The sequence below is a fragment of the Panthera tigris genome, chromosome A1, assembly GCF_018350195.1.
Source record: "Panthera tigris isolate Pti1 chromosome A1, P.tigris_Pti1_mat1.1, whole genome shotgun sequence".
Lineage (NCBI taxonomy): Eukaryota > Metazoa > Chordata > Mammalia > Carnivora > Felidae > Panthera > Panthera tigris.
Window position 1 is genome coordinate 172,690,567 of NC_056660.1, and position 16,865 is coordinate 172,707,431.

At 54.7% G+C, this 16,865-nt stretch overlaps 1 protein-coding gene across 1 annotated transcript in view; it reads right to left on the reverse strand.

The window, feature by feature from the left end:
• Positions 1 to 8,479, reverse strand: part of UNC5A (unc-5 netrin receptor A) — a 61,566-nt gene extending 53,087 nt beyond the window's left edge. The window contains exon 1 of the mRNA XM_042991743.1: positions 8,410 to 8,479. Within this exon, the coding sequence (XP_042847677.1) occupies positions 8,410 to 8,479 (70 nt within the window). The remainder of the gene's footprint in view (positions 1 to 8,409) is intronic.
• Between the last annotated feature and the right edge of the window lie 8,386 nt (positions 8,480 to 16,865).

A 16,865-nucleotide genomic window follows, 5' to 3' on the forward strand; every position in this document is an offset into this window, starting at 1 on the left:
CCTCCTTTTGTCAGAAGGAGGAGCCAAGAACCATTTGGGGGAGGTTACTGAGAAGGATTCCTCCTTGTAACAAAGTGGCTTTGAACAGTCTCAGCCACCTGACGATGTGTGGCCTGGGGCAAGTTGGAAAGCCAACCCCCAGGCAGGTTTATATTCAAAATTCTGTGGCCTGGACAGCCCTGCCTAGGTTGAGGAAGCACCCAAGGTGGGGTCAGGAGGCAGGATATACAGTGCAAAGAGCTTGGAGAGATGAGGGGATAAGCCCAAGACCAGAGAGTATCAAAGTCTCCTGACTTTCTTCCATAGTCTTTCATGTCCATGGGGCACCAGACAAGGCCTTGAGAGTAAATGACCACCTAGGACAGCATTCTGCTACCCACGGTGTGGGAGGGGGTAAGCAAGGGGGTCAGGCTGAGCAGTAACAAGGTTCCAGCCTTACCATTTCTTGAGCCTCAGTGTCTTTTTCTAATAAATGGGACTAACCTTACCTATCTCGTGGGTTGTCCTTAGGTTCTGATCAGATGATGCAGGAGAGCCCAGCATGGGCCATGATTACTACCATCATGAAGTTAATTAAGGAATAAAAAATGTAGCAAGTCTACAACCATCGAAAGCTCCTCCTCTCTCGGCTCCAAGCTTCTCTTCTAGCTGAAGGAGGATGAGATTTGGAGTCAAAGACCTGGATTGCAACTCCAGCCCTGCCTAGTTTGGCCAGGGACTGCAGGAAGCCGCGCCCTCCCACATCTGTGAAATGGGACCCAGGGCAAGCAGCGCATTCGAAGCCCCTCGCCCGCAGGAGGTCATCATGGAACGCGGCGTTCTCCTTTCCGCAGCGAGGTCAGCCGGGGTGCTCTGGAGGTCTCACGCACACCAGACCTCCAGTGTGACCCACCGGCCAGCCACGTCTACGGGGCTCGGAGAAAACGGGGTGGGGGGGGGAGGAGGCGGGGGTGCTGCTGGGCGTGAGAACCGAGGCGCAGCGGGGGCCGTGGAGCTGCGGTGCCGGTGCCGGGAGGCTGGACGCCCGCTCCCCGGGCGGCAGCCGAGCGCTCAGCCAGGAACTTGTTAACAGGCCCCGAACAAAGAGCCACTAATCCGGCGGGCGGCCGCGGGCGGGCTGGCGGGCGGAGGGATCCCGCCCCTTCCCCTGCCCCTGCCCCGAGTTTACAGCGCTCTCAGCACCGGCGCCGAGCGGGGGCGGGGCCGCGGGGCAGGACGCCCCCGGAGGCGCCCCTCCCCAGGGCCCCAGCCGGCTATGGGGCCGACGGGCGCAGTGGCTAATGGCTAATCCCCTGGGCTCGAGCTCCTAGAGAGTGGCTCGGGCTCCCGCCGCCCCTCGGCCGCTAACGTGCCCTGCAGCTCGCCTGGCCGGAGGCCCGCATCTAGCCCGGGACCCCGGCCTGGCAAGCTACCCAAACAACGAGGCAACGGGGTGGGGATGGTGTTTTGGGAAGCAGGGTAGGCTCCCGCCACGCGGGGATCCTAAGGAAGCATTCCTACCTGCCTGTGCCTGGCACCCTTTTATCGGGGAGGAGTGAGGGGTCTGGAAAGATGCTGACATGGGAAAACCCAGCAGCCCCTCAACTCCATCCGGTCTCCGCCCCAATCAGGAGGGAGTAAGGTCTCACTCCGGGTGTACTGCCGGCAGGCTCTCTGCTGGACGTGCTGGGGTGGAGCAGTGCGGGGTGGGGCCCACCTGCCGTCCTGGCTGGGTAGGTATAGGGCAGAAAGGATACATCGTCGGAATTCCCTACCCAAGGGCCCTGCAGTTGTAGCTCTCAGGCCCCATCAATCTAGACTGATCCCCATCCTCAAATCTCAGACACATATTTGCCTGGAGCTCAAGGTCACCCTGAGCCTTCCAGATGGACACAGCTCTGACATCTAGGTGTGGGGAGGGTCTGAGTTCTGGGAGACTCACTCATCAGGGCGCTGGCCCTTGGTGCTGTCTTCAGGGGCCTCTTCCTCCATCTAAGTGGAACCTAAAACCTACCCCTTTGGGGCCTACCTTAGGGATGAGCAGCTGCCATTCAGGCCTCCCCAGATTTCTGAGTCTCTCCCTCTCCCCCATCTCAAACAGGGCTGGGCTGGGCTTGTCAACAACCACACCTGGAGAAGGGGAGGGGAGGGGACTTCTATAAGCGCTATTCCTGGGTGTCAAAAGAGACAATCAAAACACAGGCCTCTCCTCATGCCTGTGTCCTCCCACTTGAACCCTTAGCTGCACCCCATCCTGCAAAGATGGCACCAAAGACTCCCCCAAGTGAGGACAGAACAGTGTCCTCTGCCACATCGTTCATCGGCAGTTGCTAACATTGCATGCCTACTGTGTGCCAGGACTGTGACACACTGATGTATGTATGTATCAGTCCACCTAATCCATACAACAACGCTGTGAGGTGGGTCCTTTTATGACTCCATTTTATAGACAAGAAAACTGAAGTGCAGGGAAAAGGTAGATTGCCAGCTGGGACTAAGGGTGGGGCACAGGGGGTACCAAGGGCACACAATTTAAGGAGGCTGGCCCTGCCCTTGCACAACTTAATTTCTGCACCCTGGGCACCTCCCTTATCTCACCCTAGTCCAAGTCCTCGTCCAAACTCAGACTTCAGAGCTTGCCCACTCAACCCTTCTACCACCTCCTCAACGTGCCTGGGGGTCTGGCTCCCGAGGGCCAGCGGCTGCCTGTAGCACCTGACATTAGTGCCTCGGAAGAGGGTGGCCTTAGACACTGGCACTATGACCTTCTTGGGACCATAAGAAGGCCTGTTTTTGCCAATGCGGGTGTTCACCAGCTAAAGCAGGACCTTATTTCCTGCCTTGGGTGCTGGGACTCACAGTTCCTACCTCTGCTTCACAGCCACTTTCAGCCCTGCCACAGCAGCCACCTGGCTCCAAGGCAACATGGCAGCTACCGCTGGGGTGGCTGGAGCCTTTGGCAGGTGCTGAGCATGTGTGAGTGTTTCCTGGGGGAACCTGATGCTGAGTGCACAGTCCACCCCAAGCCTCCCTGCACACTAGCCTCTGCTCCAGTAGAGTCATCAAGTCCAATGCTTTAATATACAGAGGTCAACAGCCCAGAGAGGTTAAGTGACTTGTCCAAGGTCACACAGCAATAGAATGGCAGAGCTGGGACTAGAATTTAGTTCCATCCAGGGACCCCACCCCCTTTGCTGCTATTTTCTGTGTGTCAGAGCTGATTATTAGCACATGGTTCCAGGACAAGCTGCACCCAAATCATCACCTTCATAGAATCCCAAACAAAGCTCTTTGCACACTGGAGGAATCGGTGTCTGAGTCAGGCCCAAGTCCCTGCAGGAGGTGGAGATTGGGGGGGGGGGGTTGCTTCTTCCAATTAAAAGCATGACTCTTTCCTGGGACTCCTGCCTGCGGCTGGAACAGCGACAAATGCTTTCTTCTCTTATCTCTGGGCTTGGGCCCTGATCACCACCTTAGGACTCTAGCTCTGTCCTAACTCATGCCCCTTCGAAGCCAGGGAAAATGGAGGAAGGAGATAAACAAGCCACAGGGGTCTGCTCCATGTCAGGTTCCACCCTGGGGCACTCTCTATGTTGACCACTATCTCATTACAATAGCTTCAGGAAGCAGAAATGACCCTATTCTAAAGATGTGGGAACAGGCTGGGTAGTAAAAGTTACTTGTCCAAGGTCAGGTGGCTTAGAGCGAAACCTAGACCTGTCTGTCTCCAAAGCCCCTGCCCTTTCCACTCTACCTGACGGGAAGAGGGGGCTGAGGCTCCCCAGAAGGCAGGAAGACCTGTCAGTGCCATTCCCATGGGAGCAGAAAAGAAGGATAAAGGAGTGGACCAGGAGAATTGATCACAGGAAGCTGAGCTCCCATCTGGGTGGCGAGGATGGCTGGGGCTCATGGGCCAGACTCTCCTGGTGCTTGGCCTCAGGAACCAGAAGTCCCAATAGGTGTTGCACACAGCAGCCCAAGTTTTGGTGTCAGTTCCATTCCTGAGGATCAGGGTGGGGCCTGAGGAAGAGGCCATGAGACCAGTTTGTCAGGGTCAGGAAGGGCAATGCCATGACTCTATGCCCCTTAGCCCCACCTTCCAGGGCCTTGAGTCTAAAGGTTTGGTGCCCAGAATGACATTATTTGCATGAGAAGACACCCATCTAGGAACATCTATGACTGGGAGGGGGAGGGGTGAGCAGGGAGGTTCCTGTTCAGTAGACCTGGGCCTACAACCTGTGTGAAGGACCCACAAACATGCATGATCACATGAGCTGGTTTGCCATCCGTGTGAGGCTCCAAGACACAGCCACCCCATGGTGAGGCTTTTACCTGCTCATTCCTACCCTGGACAGGAGCCATTTCCAGCCTCCCCAGAGTAAAGCAGTCTGTGTCCAGGGACAGGGATGGGGAAGGCTGCCAAGGGGGACAGAGTAAACTTCTCTCCCCCTCTCTAGCCATAGCAGCCCTCCTTACCTAGCCAGAGAACCCAAACACACATGGAGGGGAAAAAAAAGAAAAAAAATAAGAACTTGACTGGCCATGACTCAGAGCATGTTGGGGGCTAACAGCAGGGTCATAGGGCGGTGGACAGTGGCAATACCCGTAGAAAACACTGGCATGAATGAATAGCTAACTTGGGCCAGGGGCCTCTGGCAGTTGCCCCAGGCCCCATGTGCCTCTCTAGGCCTGAGGAATCCATCCTGTCGGCCACTCAGAGCTCATCGATGTGCCATGGCCCCTGTGTGGGCCCTGGGAGGAGTTGGGGAGTCCCCTTGGAGGGAGCTGAGATAAACAGAACAGTTGTACTGGCAGCAGCAGGGGGGCTTGGCCTAGGTCTGGACAGAGCAGGAGACGTTGGGCTGTAGGATGGGGAGTGTGGCTGGCGGGGCCAGGGGCACCAGGTCCTGCAAGGCAAGGGAGCTATAGTGCAGAAGTCACAACTTGACTGGGGGTGTGGATGCGTGGCCCACCAGCAGTTAAAGCCAAGTTCCAATGGATCAGCCTAGTCATGCATGGTGATGCAGGTGTTTCCCTAAGTGCCCCCAGACTCAGGTTTGGACTTCACCTTCAGGCACTGGTGAGCCACAGAAGTCTTTTTAGTGGGGTCCCAGCCTAGATACCAGGGGCATTAAGCAAAGTAGAGGAGGTACATAAAGGGGATGAGTGGGGTGGCCACTGCACTGGTCCAGGTGGGAAAGGTGAGGGAGAAAGGGGCTGGGGGGGGGGGGCAGGTGCGGTGACAAAAGAGGAGAGGGACACAAGCAATGTCACAAGTAGAAGCGAGCTGGAGGACTTAGTGACAGATTAGACATGAAGCGTGAAGGAGAAGGGAGAGCCAAGAGAGACTGCAAGGTTTCCAGCCCCAGGCTGGAAGACTAGGGGGGGTGAGGGGAGGCAGCGGGAGGGGATTGGCCTGGATAGAGTAGGCTCAGGCATGCATGTATGTGGACACACGTGTTCCCAGGCAGCAGCCAAGCCCAACACGACCGCCTTTGCAAGAAGAAGGGGTCCCCCTACCCCGGGCTTAAGGCAGCTCCTGCCTTTGAGACTGCAGGTCTGCAGGTCTGGGGCCCAGAGCAGGACCAGGTGGGAGGAAGGTATGTGAGACAGGAGGGGCTCCTAGCCCTGGGCTGAGGCCAAGTTGGCTGCTCATAGAAACCTGCCAGTGACCCACGGCTGGGGGCTTGGTACCTGGATCAGTACCAATCCCCGGGTTCCCGAGGGAAGCCCCTCCCAACATGGGCAACAGGGAACAGACAGGGCCAGCCCTCTCCTGGGGGTACCTGGGAGGCCCTGAAGCCCAGCCCAACCCATCCCCAAGGCAAAGTGAGAGCCTTAAAGAATTAAGACACCCTCCCCCAACCAACTGCCCCAGTTTGGGGTGAGGGGTGGACAGAGGGGTCCAGGACCAGCCCTGAGGATGGGGGTGGGGCTCGGGGAAGAGGCCATCAGGACAGATTGTTGAGGTAAGGATGGACAATACCACAGCTCAGTGCCCCTCAGCACCACCTTCCAGGAGAGCCAGCTCTTCATGGGCCCCTCCCCCTAGGAGTGCAGAGATCTGTGTGGCAGGGCATCCAACAGGTGTGAGCGGCCCACAGGGGTGGGGAGGCAGGTGGCAGCTGTGTGACTGGGTATGAATGGGAAAAAGCTGTGAGACAGGGTGTGGGGGAGTGTCCCCGTGTGCTGAAGGGACAGGCTTTTGTGTGAAGCAGTGACAGAGGGTGGGCCCTTGGCCTGGGGAGCCTGAGGCTGCAGTCCTGCTGGCCCCCGGCGCCCCCTGCCGCCTGACTGGCCGTCTCTTCCTCAGCCACTCACACACATTTTTCACTGGCTGCTGTTGCCGAGGAGATGATGGGTGGTGTGGGAGGAGGTGTGGGAGGAGCTGGGGTCATCTCAGGGCCAGCCTGCCTGGGCACGTGTGCCCAGAGCCTGTGGGGGACAGCAGTAAGGGGCCCCAGATAAGAAGAAGGGCCCCTGCATGCCGTTCAGAGGCTCCTCCCACAGGCCCGAGAGTTCATGCCCAGAGGCAGCCTCTGCTCCAGGGCAGCCCTGCGGCACGAGTGCCCACCTGCCAGCTCCCTGGGCAACCATGGACCAGGCCCCAACAGGTGCCCCACCAACCAGGGATGCGGTTCCCCAACTCTATGACCTTCTGAGAAATCCATGCGGCACCCCCCAGGCTGAGGCACCCTGACTCACCAGCACCCATCACCCCCTTATCGACACATGCTCACCTGTGCAACTGCTCACAACGATCACACACATGTGCAGGAGGCCAGCCGTCACACAAGCTCATCTGGCCACACACATACCAATGCCATAGACACTGCCAGCCCTCATCGTCACCGGGGCACACATGCCAACCCACAGCCTTCACACGTGCTCAGGCATGACCACACAGCCCTCTCACACACAGCCAACTTGGTAAACATTTCCCGGGCACCTACTCGGTATCTGGCAACACCTCCCCTGTGTGAGGAGCATGAACACCCCCAGTTTACCGTGACCAGCTCACCAACCCTGCACTCCCCTGAGGGTTGCACACACGATCCGAACACGGATATATGTGCAATAGGAACACACACCCAGCAGTAGTGCAGCCTCCTGGCTCGGTCAGGATTAAAAGGGGAGGTCATGGGGCAGAAGGGTTTGTTAAAGTGAGGATTTAGGGGGGACAATGGGGTGTTGGAAAAGGGATGGGATAGAGTAGAGGGAAGACTGAGGGGGCAGAGTGGGGAGGGCAGCCAGGCAGAATGGGTGCAGGATGTGCAACACAGAGACCCTTTAAAGAAACAGCCATCAGCCTCAATCATGGGGCTGGTGTAAGCTCTCAATCATTGATCTCTAATCAGTCTGGCTTCGTACCTCAGGAACCCCAAAGCTCCCTTCTGACATCTAGGATTAACAATGGCCTGGCCAGGGTAGGAGGCATCCCCCAGGTTCTCAGAGCGGCAGGAATCAAGAATTGCTAGGGTGCACCCCATGTCCCCTTGATCACACAAATGACCCCCCCGCCCCCCCCCCCATACACACATAAGCTCAGCTCTGCTAAGTGCATGGATGGTGGGGAGGAGAGATCAGGAGGCCCTAACAACTCAGCCTAGGTGGAAGCTCAGGGAGAGCAGACAAAGGATGCAGGGGAACTCCCCCCACCCCAAGGGAGGTGGGCTGAGAGCCTAGTTACCAAGCAGGTTAGGATGGCCAACGGGACATTGAGGGAGGAGGAAGGGCGGTGCAAGGAAAGGGAGAAGGGAAAGCGGCAGCGGCCCCACCATACATAACTCTGGCCCCCACGCACCGAGGAGGCTGGGAGCCACAACACTGGCCAGGGGCCGCGGGCCTTTGACTGTGCAGGCTGTAAGGGCTGGGGGCTGGTGTATGCGCCTCCACGCCTGAGTGTGTGCGTGTGCGAGCGTGTGGCGGGGACAGAGGAGGACACTGTGTTCTGGACGTGGGCAGAGGCCAGTTGCCAAGTGGGAATTGTGAGTAGCTGTTTGGGTCAGATGCTACCGGGAAGAGGTATCTTAAGCCCCCTCCTCAATTTCCTGGGCACTGGGATGTGGTCAAAACCTCTATCTATGACTCTCAGAGTCAGGCTCCCCCGGGCGTTGATTCAAACCCTCGACTCTGCTCTGGGGCCGGGCAACCAGCAAACTTCCCCCGCCCGGAGGCGTGGAGCGTTTACACTCGCCAGCCCCGCGCGCTGACAGCTGCTCCAGCACTTGGCAGAACCCAGGCTTCCGGGGAAGCGCGCGGGGAAGCTGCGCAGCAGCGAGAGGCGGCCCCCGCGTCCCGCCTCGCAAAGTTTGGCCTCCGGGGGCTTCCAGACGGGTCCGGCTGCGCGGGTCAGGGACCCCCCCATAGCAAAGAGCGTTCGCGCGCACAATCCCCCGCAAGCCTCCCCAGAGCGCGCGCGTGACTCACCCGTGCCGTGGAGCCAGGCGGCGAGGACTATGCCCAGGAGCGCTGGCCACAGGCCGGGCCGGACGGCCATGACCGCGGGCGGGCGAGCTGGCCGGCCGGGCGCGGGGCCCCGCGGGCGGGAAGGCGGCTTTCAGCGCCTCAGCCCAGAGCCCCAGCCCGGGGCGCCCTCGGGGCCCATGCCAGCGGACTGCGCTGCCTTGGGGCGGCCGGCTGCGGGGCGCACGCGGCGCGTGGCTCCCCTGGGCACCGGGAGCACAGCAATGCAGCCGGGGCGGAGCGCAGCGCCAGCCGCGCCGCGCACCGAGCCAGCCGCCGCGCGGAGCCCGCAGCCGGGGAGCGGGCCGGCGGGCGCCGCAAAACCCGGACTGGAGCAGCGGAGCGGGGCGGCGGCAGGGCGGGGCGGGGGAAGGAAGGAGGGGCCCGGCCGCCCCACGCCGCGCGCTTGGGCCACCCCCAGCTCCGGGGATCCCTCCCGGCGTTGCCCGAGGCTCCCCCGGGGAGGGGTTGGGGTGGTGGGCGGGGAGGCCTCCCACCGCCCCGCGCGGTCTCCAGGGACAAGGCCTGGAGTCTGAAACCCGGAGTGGATCAGTTGTCCGGATCCGGGCTCTCCCAGACCCGCCAGCCTGCGCACAGGTGGCCCGGGAGGGGCCCAGGGCTGCGGCGACCCCGGCGCGGCGCCAGCCTGCAGAAAACGGCTTGGGGCAGGGGTGCTCGGGGCAGGTTCCGCTGCAGTCCTCTCCCCCACCCCACCCCACCCCACTCCCCGCCTCCCAGCCGCGCTCCGAGGCCGTCTGCGTGCCGCGGTACGCCACCAGCCCGCGGCTTGGATAAGGGACTGCGGGAGAGCGCTCTGCCCCGGCCCTCGCGTAGAGGTGCTCGGGCAAGCCAGACTCAGGGCCACCTGCAGTCCCAGCCATGTAGCTTGGTGGACTCCAGCGTGACCCAAGATTTCTCTAACCCCGTGGCGCCCTTCGCCTAAGGAAAACAACCCCAGGACACAGCGTATCTGGGCGCGCGGTGTTTGCGCCCTGAGCTAGCACCGCGCCAGAGACGTGGGCGTGAAGGACTGGGCAGGGCTTTGGGAGCCACGGAGACCCCGGTGTAGGATCTAGGCACCTCTCCACCTTCTAGCTCTGTGACCTTGGGCAAGTCACGTTGTCTCCAGCAATGACCGCTGCTGGAGTCTCCTGCTCCCCACCCCCATTCCCTAATCTGGTTAAAGTAAACAGGGTTGCCTTGAAGGAGAAAGGAAATGACAAACGCGCAACATACACACAGGACGAATGGTCAGAAAAAGAGAGGGTCCGACTCTGGGAGGGATGAGAAGGGTGGCGGCAAGGTCGCAAAGTAAGCCTCCTACAGGGGCCAGTCAATAATTTAAATTGGTGCTGCACGCTGGGTGATGTAAGAATGGTCTTCCCTTCCACAAAGAGATATGAGCTCTCCTCTATTTCTTGAAACCACGAGGCCCTCTCTCGGTCTGTCTTTTGTTTCCCACTTTTGATAGAGAAGGGTTATGAGAAATGTTTTCCTTTTCTCTTAACTAGTGTAAGAAACATCAGCCAATGTCCAGATACTCATGCATGGATACTGGGCTTCAGCACCAAGGAGGCAATGGCAGTACTGGAGACGAGACATCAGATCCAATGGAAAGGTGCAGCTGGCTCTTCTACTCTAGGTCCCAACTGAGGGTGTTGGAATTGGGGCCCAGCATGGCCCTATCTTTCAAATTATCAAGAGAAGCCATTGGATGCAAAATCTTCTGATTTAAAATTTTTAACTAAAAAATATATATTTTTTTAACCTCATGTGAGCCCAGGTGAAAATGTCTGCAAATGTCCAACAGCTTCCGGTTTTTGAACTCCGCTTTAGGGATTGCTTGTATGTATGCTGTGTCTACTTGATCTACCCAACTGGAGTGTGTGTGTGTGTGTGTGTGTGTGTGTGTGTGTGTGTGTGTTGTGGGGAGCAATGTGTGCTCAGGCCCCTCCCTCTGACACTATGCCCCACCCTGCTTCAAGGGAAGAGGTGGATGGAAGAGGTGAAACCTTAGGAGGACTGTCATTTGGGGCACCTGGTGTAAGAGAGGTGATTAGGAACTGGGTTTGGGCACTAAATGGGGAGGATGAAGGACTGAAACTGGGGTCTGGGATATAAGAGGATATCATAATGGTGAGTGCTGCACTCTGCTCTGTCCTTGCCTACGTTAATAATTTGCTCCTCACATTCAATCCTATTAAATAAACATTATCATCTTCATTATACAGTAACGGTAACTGAGATTTTGGGAAGGGAAGTGCCTGAAGCCCAGGGCCAACGTATTCAGTGTTTGCAGGGCTAGCTGAGATTGGGCCTAAGGGAGGCTGACTTCAATGTCCATGCTCCTTACATTTCCTCTTCCTACAGTTTCTGCTCTGGGATTAGAATTTGGGAATAAGGTTTGGGGAACAAGAAAAGAAAGGGTCTCCTTCTCTTTTCAGTTTGGTGGCTGTGTTCACTTCTCTGGCCTTCTTTCTTCAGCCAGAATAGTATGGTCTGTAACAGGGTAGACTAGGTTATGTCATGGTAACAAACAGTCCCCAAATATCAGTGGCTTCAGCCAACAAAGGTTCATTTCTCATTTGTTCTTCATGGGTCTACTGCTCCAGATCATCCTCAATTGAGGACCCAGGCTGACAAAACAGCCACTCTCTGGAACATCGTTGGTCAGTGAGGTGGGAAAAGAGAGGTCTGGAGGTAATCAGTGGCTCAGCCCTGAAATGACATGTGTCACTTCCACTGACAATTCATTGGCCAGAGCTGGCCCCATAGCCCCATACAAAAGGGCCAAGAAATATAGTTCTCCTACATGCCAACAGCTGAAATGTGAGGAAAGCAGCATTAATGATGACCGCTGCCTCCAAGCTCAGCATGATCCAGCCCCTGCCTACTTCTGCAACTCTGCCTAGGCCTTAGCCATGGTCACCTCCCTTCTGTTTCTCCAGCATCCAAGTTCATCCCCACCTCTGGACCTTCCCACTTGCTTTTATTCCTGGAACACTATGTCCCCAGATCTTCACATGGTTGGTTCCTTTTAGTCACTCAGGCCTCAGCTCAGCCATCCCCTTCCAATTGGTACTCAGGGCATATCAGGAAAAGGAGCAGGGATGCCCTTGAGGAGATGGTGAGTTAATTGTCTCACCTGAATTCTGCTTAAGAATCTAGGTGGGAGGACTGCCAGGAAGTGCTTGTCTCAGGCTCAAAGGTAGATGGTCAGATAGGAGGACTCCTAACATCTTTAACCTTCATTGCCTTTGAGCCCCAGACTCAAAGGGAGGGAGCAGCAAAACCCTTCCTAGGATAGACTCTCCAACTAGTGTCTGTAGTCCTATCCAGTGACCATGCATGGGTTTCACCTCCAACCATTCTGCTGGCTAGGAATTTCTTCTCCTTAGGCAGCAGGAATCTGCCCCTCATTGGATTCACCTTTTGGGGCCTCATCAAACCTGTCTGCTCCTTCTTCATTTCTGTTATTCAGAAGACTCTTCTTTTTTACTTCAGATGACAAAGTCTGGGTCTATCCTGAATTTAGACCCAAATAGTCTTTAGACCCTTTAGACCAAATATTTCTGCTTCTGTTACTGGAATAGCAACAGAGCTCTGGGTCTCTGTCCTTGCCACCTTGGCCCCCTACTGTAAGTGCTTTCCACCAAGGCTGCTCCTCTGAAGGCATCTCTTAAAGGAAATTGGCACATCTCCTGCCTGCATGGCCTGATGCATTAGCAGGGTCCCAATCAGTTATTGGTCAGTGACATCACACTGTTAATGCCCACTGGATTGGAGGGGAGGGGCTCTGAACCCATGGTGAGGCCATCAATGACTTGGAGATGTGCCAGAATCTCCTATGGTGCTGGTTAAAATACACATCTCCAGGCCCTGCCCTATCCTGATTCTAATTTAGTATGTCTGGGGAAGTGTCTAGGAATCTCTGCTTTTCCCACCCACTCCATCCCCAACCAGCTATTTCTACTGGTGCCAGTGGTCTGAAGATGGCACTTTGAGGAACACTGCCCCATGTCTTTTCATAGGTGCTGCCACCAGCTGGATGTTCCCCATCTACCCTTGCACCACTGGCTTTCTGAATTTAAGTGCAGAGACTTCAGTTCATTCCAATTCTATTCCATTGTATTACATCTAATCCCTTTATCCTATATGGAGCCCTCTCAGGTTGAGGAAGCTGTCAGGCAGGGTACTTGCTATTTTCTTCAGCTTCCTGTCATTCCCAGATAAGATTGGGAAGTCATGTATACTTTCAACCAAGTCCTTGCTAAACAGGATGCTGAGAGCAGGACCAGGGAGAGAGTCTAGTGGCTCCCCACTTCAGACTATCTTGCAAGTTGCACCAGGGCAATAAATCAGTATCTCTTTCATTCACTCAGGAAACCTCTGACCACACCATCTTTCAGCTAACATCTCACTGCTGCACCCACAAAATAAACAGAAAGACCCTACAGAACCCCAGATTTATGAGCCTCCAGCTTTATCCTAATCTACCAGGCCAATGACTAAAACAAGAAATTAGTTCAGCAGGCTGGACTTGCTCTTGGTGACCCCATGTTGGCCCTTGATAGTCTAGTCCCTGCCTTGATCCAAGCATCCATATTTGCCCACTGCTCAGCATCTAGCTTCTGTCTTCTAGAAGCAGCAGCTTCCTGTCTTTCCTTTGAGAAATCACCCTTCCTCACCATTGGTGTGTGAGATTCATGTGGGGCCACCCCACCCCAGTTCCAGAGGATGACACATGCTTCAGGTCTACCTACTCAGCAACCACTATTCCTTGAACCACAGTGATTCATTTAGAGATGGGCATATGGCCTGAACAAAGGGCTCAGGCTCTTTTCTGGGATTTTTGTTAGAACTAAGAAGAGAAAGAGTTTCTTTTCTTGCTGAACTTGGAGCAGAAAAGAAGAGACACTGGAGCTGCCACCATGTGAGGAGAACATACCTGAGACTGAAGCCTGGGTAGGGAAAAGCAGAGCCTGGAAAAGAGAGACACTGAATATTGATTCATCACTTAAGGCCCTTAGATCCAGCTGCTCCTGAAGCTGCCAGATATACCCCTGGTTTTTCAGTTACATGAGCCAATAGATTCCTCTGTTTGTTGTTTAAGACCATTTGTTTTTTTGTCATTTGCACCTTTAAAAATGATACATAATCATCTTTTATAAAAATATTTTCTTGAACCTTGCGCAAGGTGGAATAAGCATTTATTAGTGCCTACTGTTTGCAAGGCTTAATACCACCCAACTGGGGAAATTGCAGCCTGTGGGAGAAGACATAGTCTTCCCAGTTGTAAGTTAGGGTGGAATGAGCCAGGTCATAAGACAAGTGATGAAAGGGGGGGTGGGGGTGGTTAAAAGGGAAAGAGAACTAGAAACAAGCCCCTTCAGATGACCCTCAGCAATATCTGGACCAGTCCCTTCCTCACACAGAACCCCAACACCCACACATCCCTGAATCTAACACACACACACACACACACACACACACACACACACACACACACCATGCCAGCACTGTCTTTCCTAACTCATATGCACTTCCCAAACCCAAATCACACACATGTGCATGCCCAGCAACTGAACATAATCAATAAAAACACATTTCCTGTCTATACTTACATACATGTAAAAACACTTCCACATATCCCCACTTCTTTCCTGCACAGACTATTGTACTCTCCATGCTGCCCTATGCTATTGAGAACTCTCTGCCTGGGCCTCTCCTGTGCCTGACCACAGGAATGGAGATCTCCTTGCCTTGGCTCCTTCAGGACCAAGGACAGTGCCCAATATTTCTTGAGATCTCACCTTGTGTCTAGCACAGGACTCAGATCCTTAGCTGGTTTATCTTTTTCAATTCTCACAAACCTTTATGAAATGGATGCTATTATCATCCCCATTGTATAGATACAAAAACTGAAGCACAGAGAGGGGATGTACCTTGACTAAAACCACTCAGCTTGTAAGAGATGGGGCAGGATTAAACCTAGAAGGTGCCCCCAAAATGTTTGCTGAGTGACTGAAAGAATGTTCAGTTTAACAAATGGTTTTATTAGAGACACATACTCCTATGAGGTATGTTCTATCACACACATACAACACACATACACACATGTACTCAGAAACACACATAGAGAAACACACACACACCCAGAGACAACATTTCCAGCTCCATGAGCTCCATGGTATCTCAGATTCTGAGGTTTCCCTGGCTACATAGCCCCCATTTCTGGTTTCCCCACTGGGCACTCTCAGGCAGGTTTGGTAGTGAGATGTTCCCTGCTGAGGGGCCTGTTGAAAAGGAGAGGGCGGGGAATCATCAGGAAGGGGCAGGAGGAGCTGAGGAGGGGGAGGAGGATGGGATTGGACCAAGCGGAAGCCTGGCACTGTGCCCTCTGCAGATGACCTGATGAGCATTTTGCAGAGTTAATTTCATTAGCGTCTCTGGGAGATGAACAATTAGCAAGATGCTCTGATGCCTTTAAAAGCTTAAGAGAGGGAGAAGGATGCCTTCTTGGCTTCCCCACCAAGCCACAGTGCCCCTCCTCCTCACTCTCTCTCCATGCTCCCTCCATCATGCTCCCCCCATCTCCCATCCACCATCATCCCATCTTCCCCTTTCCTCTCATCATACCATCACAGAGTCATTTCTACCCGCCATCCTACCCCAGGAACTCCACCCCACTCGGCCCCACTCCTTGGCCACCACGATGGCCCCTCTCTCCCTTTTCCAGGCTCCCACCTGCCCCTTGAAAAGCCCTATGCTGGACCACTGCCCACAGTGCATCAATTGGTCCCCCGTGTTTTGATCACTTAGACACCCAGGGCTGGGGTTTGGCACTGGTCCAGGCCTCCAAAGTAGCACAGCTATTCTTTGGCACCCACAGAGGGCACGGCCAGGTAGGAGGTCTCTTTTTTTATTGATTTTGCTACCAGGTCCTTGGCAACTCCCAGACAGGGTTCTAACCCTTGATAGCTTGGAGCTCCCATTCCAATTCTAGGGCTTCTCTGGTAGATAGGGCTGAAGTAAGCTTCTGCCTCCTCTCCCAGTGCCTGGCATATTGAATTTCCAGGCCTGGGGGGAGGTTGGGGCTCTCAGAAGGGAGGCCCAGGTTACTGTGGGGATCATCCATAGCTCCATTGAACAGATGGAAAATGGGACTCCAGACACCTTGGGTCAGTGTTTGTTCTAGATCCCAGCTGCATGATCCGGTCTTGGGGACCCACTCCTTATTTTGCCTTATGAAAGTCCTAGACCTGTGTGAGGAGTTCTGGCCCAGCTGCCAGCCTCCCCCAGCTTCATTTGGGGAGACCTGGGGAAGTCTTATATAGGAAGGTCCTGCTGGCCAGGACTCCAGCCTTTGTGAGTTGAGATTCCAAGCTCTCTAGGACTAGATGGGGGCTCCAGACAGACCTCCTCTCAGACTAGATGATCCCTGATGGTTCTAAACTCCCTTTAATCCCTAGCCCACAATCAGGGCATCAGAATTCCCTGGGAGCTTACTAAAATCTGGATTCCTGGACTCCTTCTCCGATCTACTACAGGATCTCCAGGTGGGGCCTCAAATCTGCATTTTTAGGGGTTTCTACCTGGACCCTTGAGACTGGGAACCTTGTCCCACAACATCAGGGGTCACAGACCTCTGGAGCCAGAAATTCTTGCTCTATATCATTAATTCTCAATGGGGGCAGTATGACCCCCAAGGGGGTGGAGATTTTTCTATGGGGGTGGTGGTAGGTGAAAAAAATGGACGCTTTCTCTATATAAAGCATAAATCTATGTACAGTACATAAAGACATATATGATGTATCTGTGGTATACAATTTCAGAGAGGGCGTGATTAGGAAAAAAATATCTACAAAGGCTCCTTATGGGGGTGATAGTGAAAAACAGGTTGAGAAACTGCTCACTACTGTAAGATTCTAAGAAGCATAAAAGCATAACACACACCTCACACTCCACATCCTGACACGTACACACATACCCAGGGACACACACACATACACACACACACACCAACACACGCTACACACAAATGCACTGAAAGTCTTCTCTCACACATATGCAAATACACACACTCCTGTCTTCACCCTCCCACACAGACATCAGGAGGCTCCAATAACACTGCATTAGTGAAGAGAAGACTAGGTTAGGATTTTAATAAGCTTTCAAATAAATAAATATATAAAAGCCCCTTTACCAGAGCCTCTATGCTTCTTATTAATGTGACATCTCTGGCCTCACGCTTCTTGAGAACAGAGGAGCCATGTGGTCCTCTTCATGAATGTAGGCGTTTTTCTGAGATGGTGCACGTTCTGTTCATGGCTATGAAGGAGAATGTGTACCTGTGTGTGGTGTGCTAAATGTGGGGGCTTGTGGGTGATGGGTCAGAAAGGAGTGTGTGTGTGTGTGTG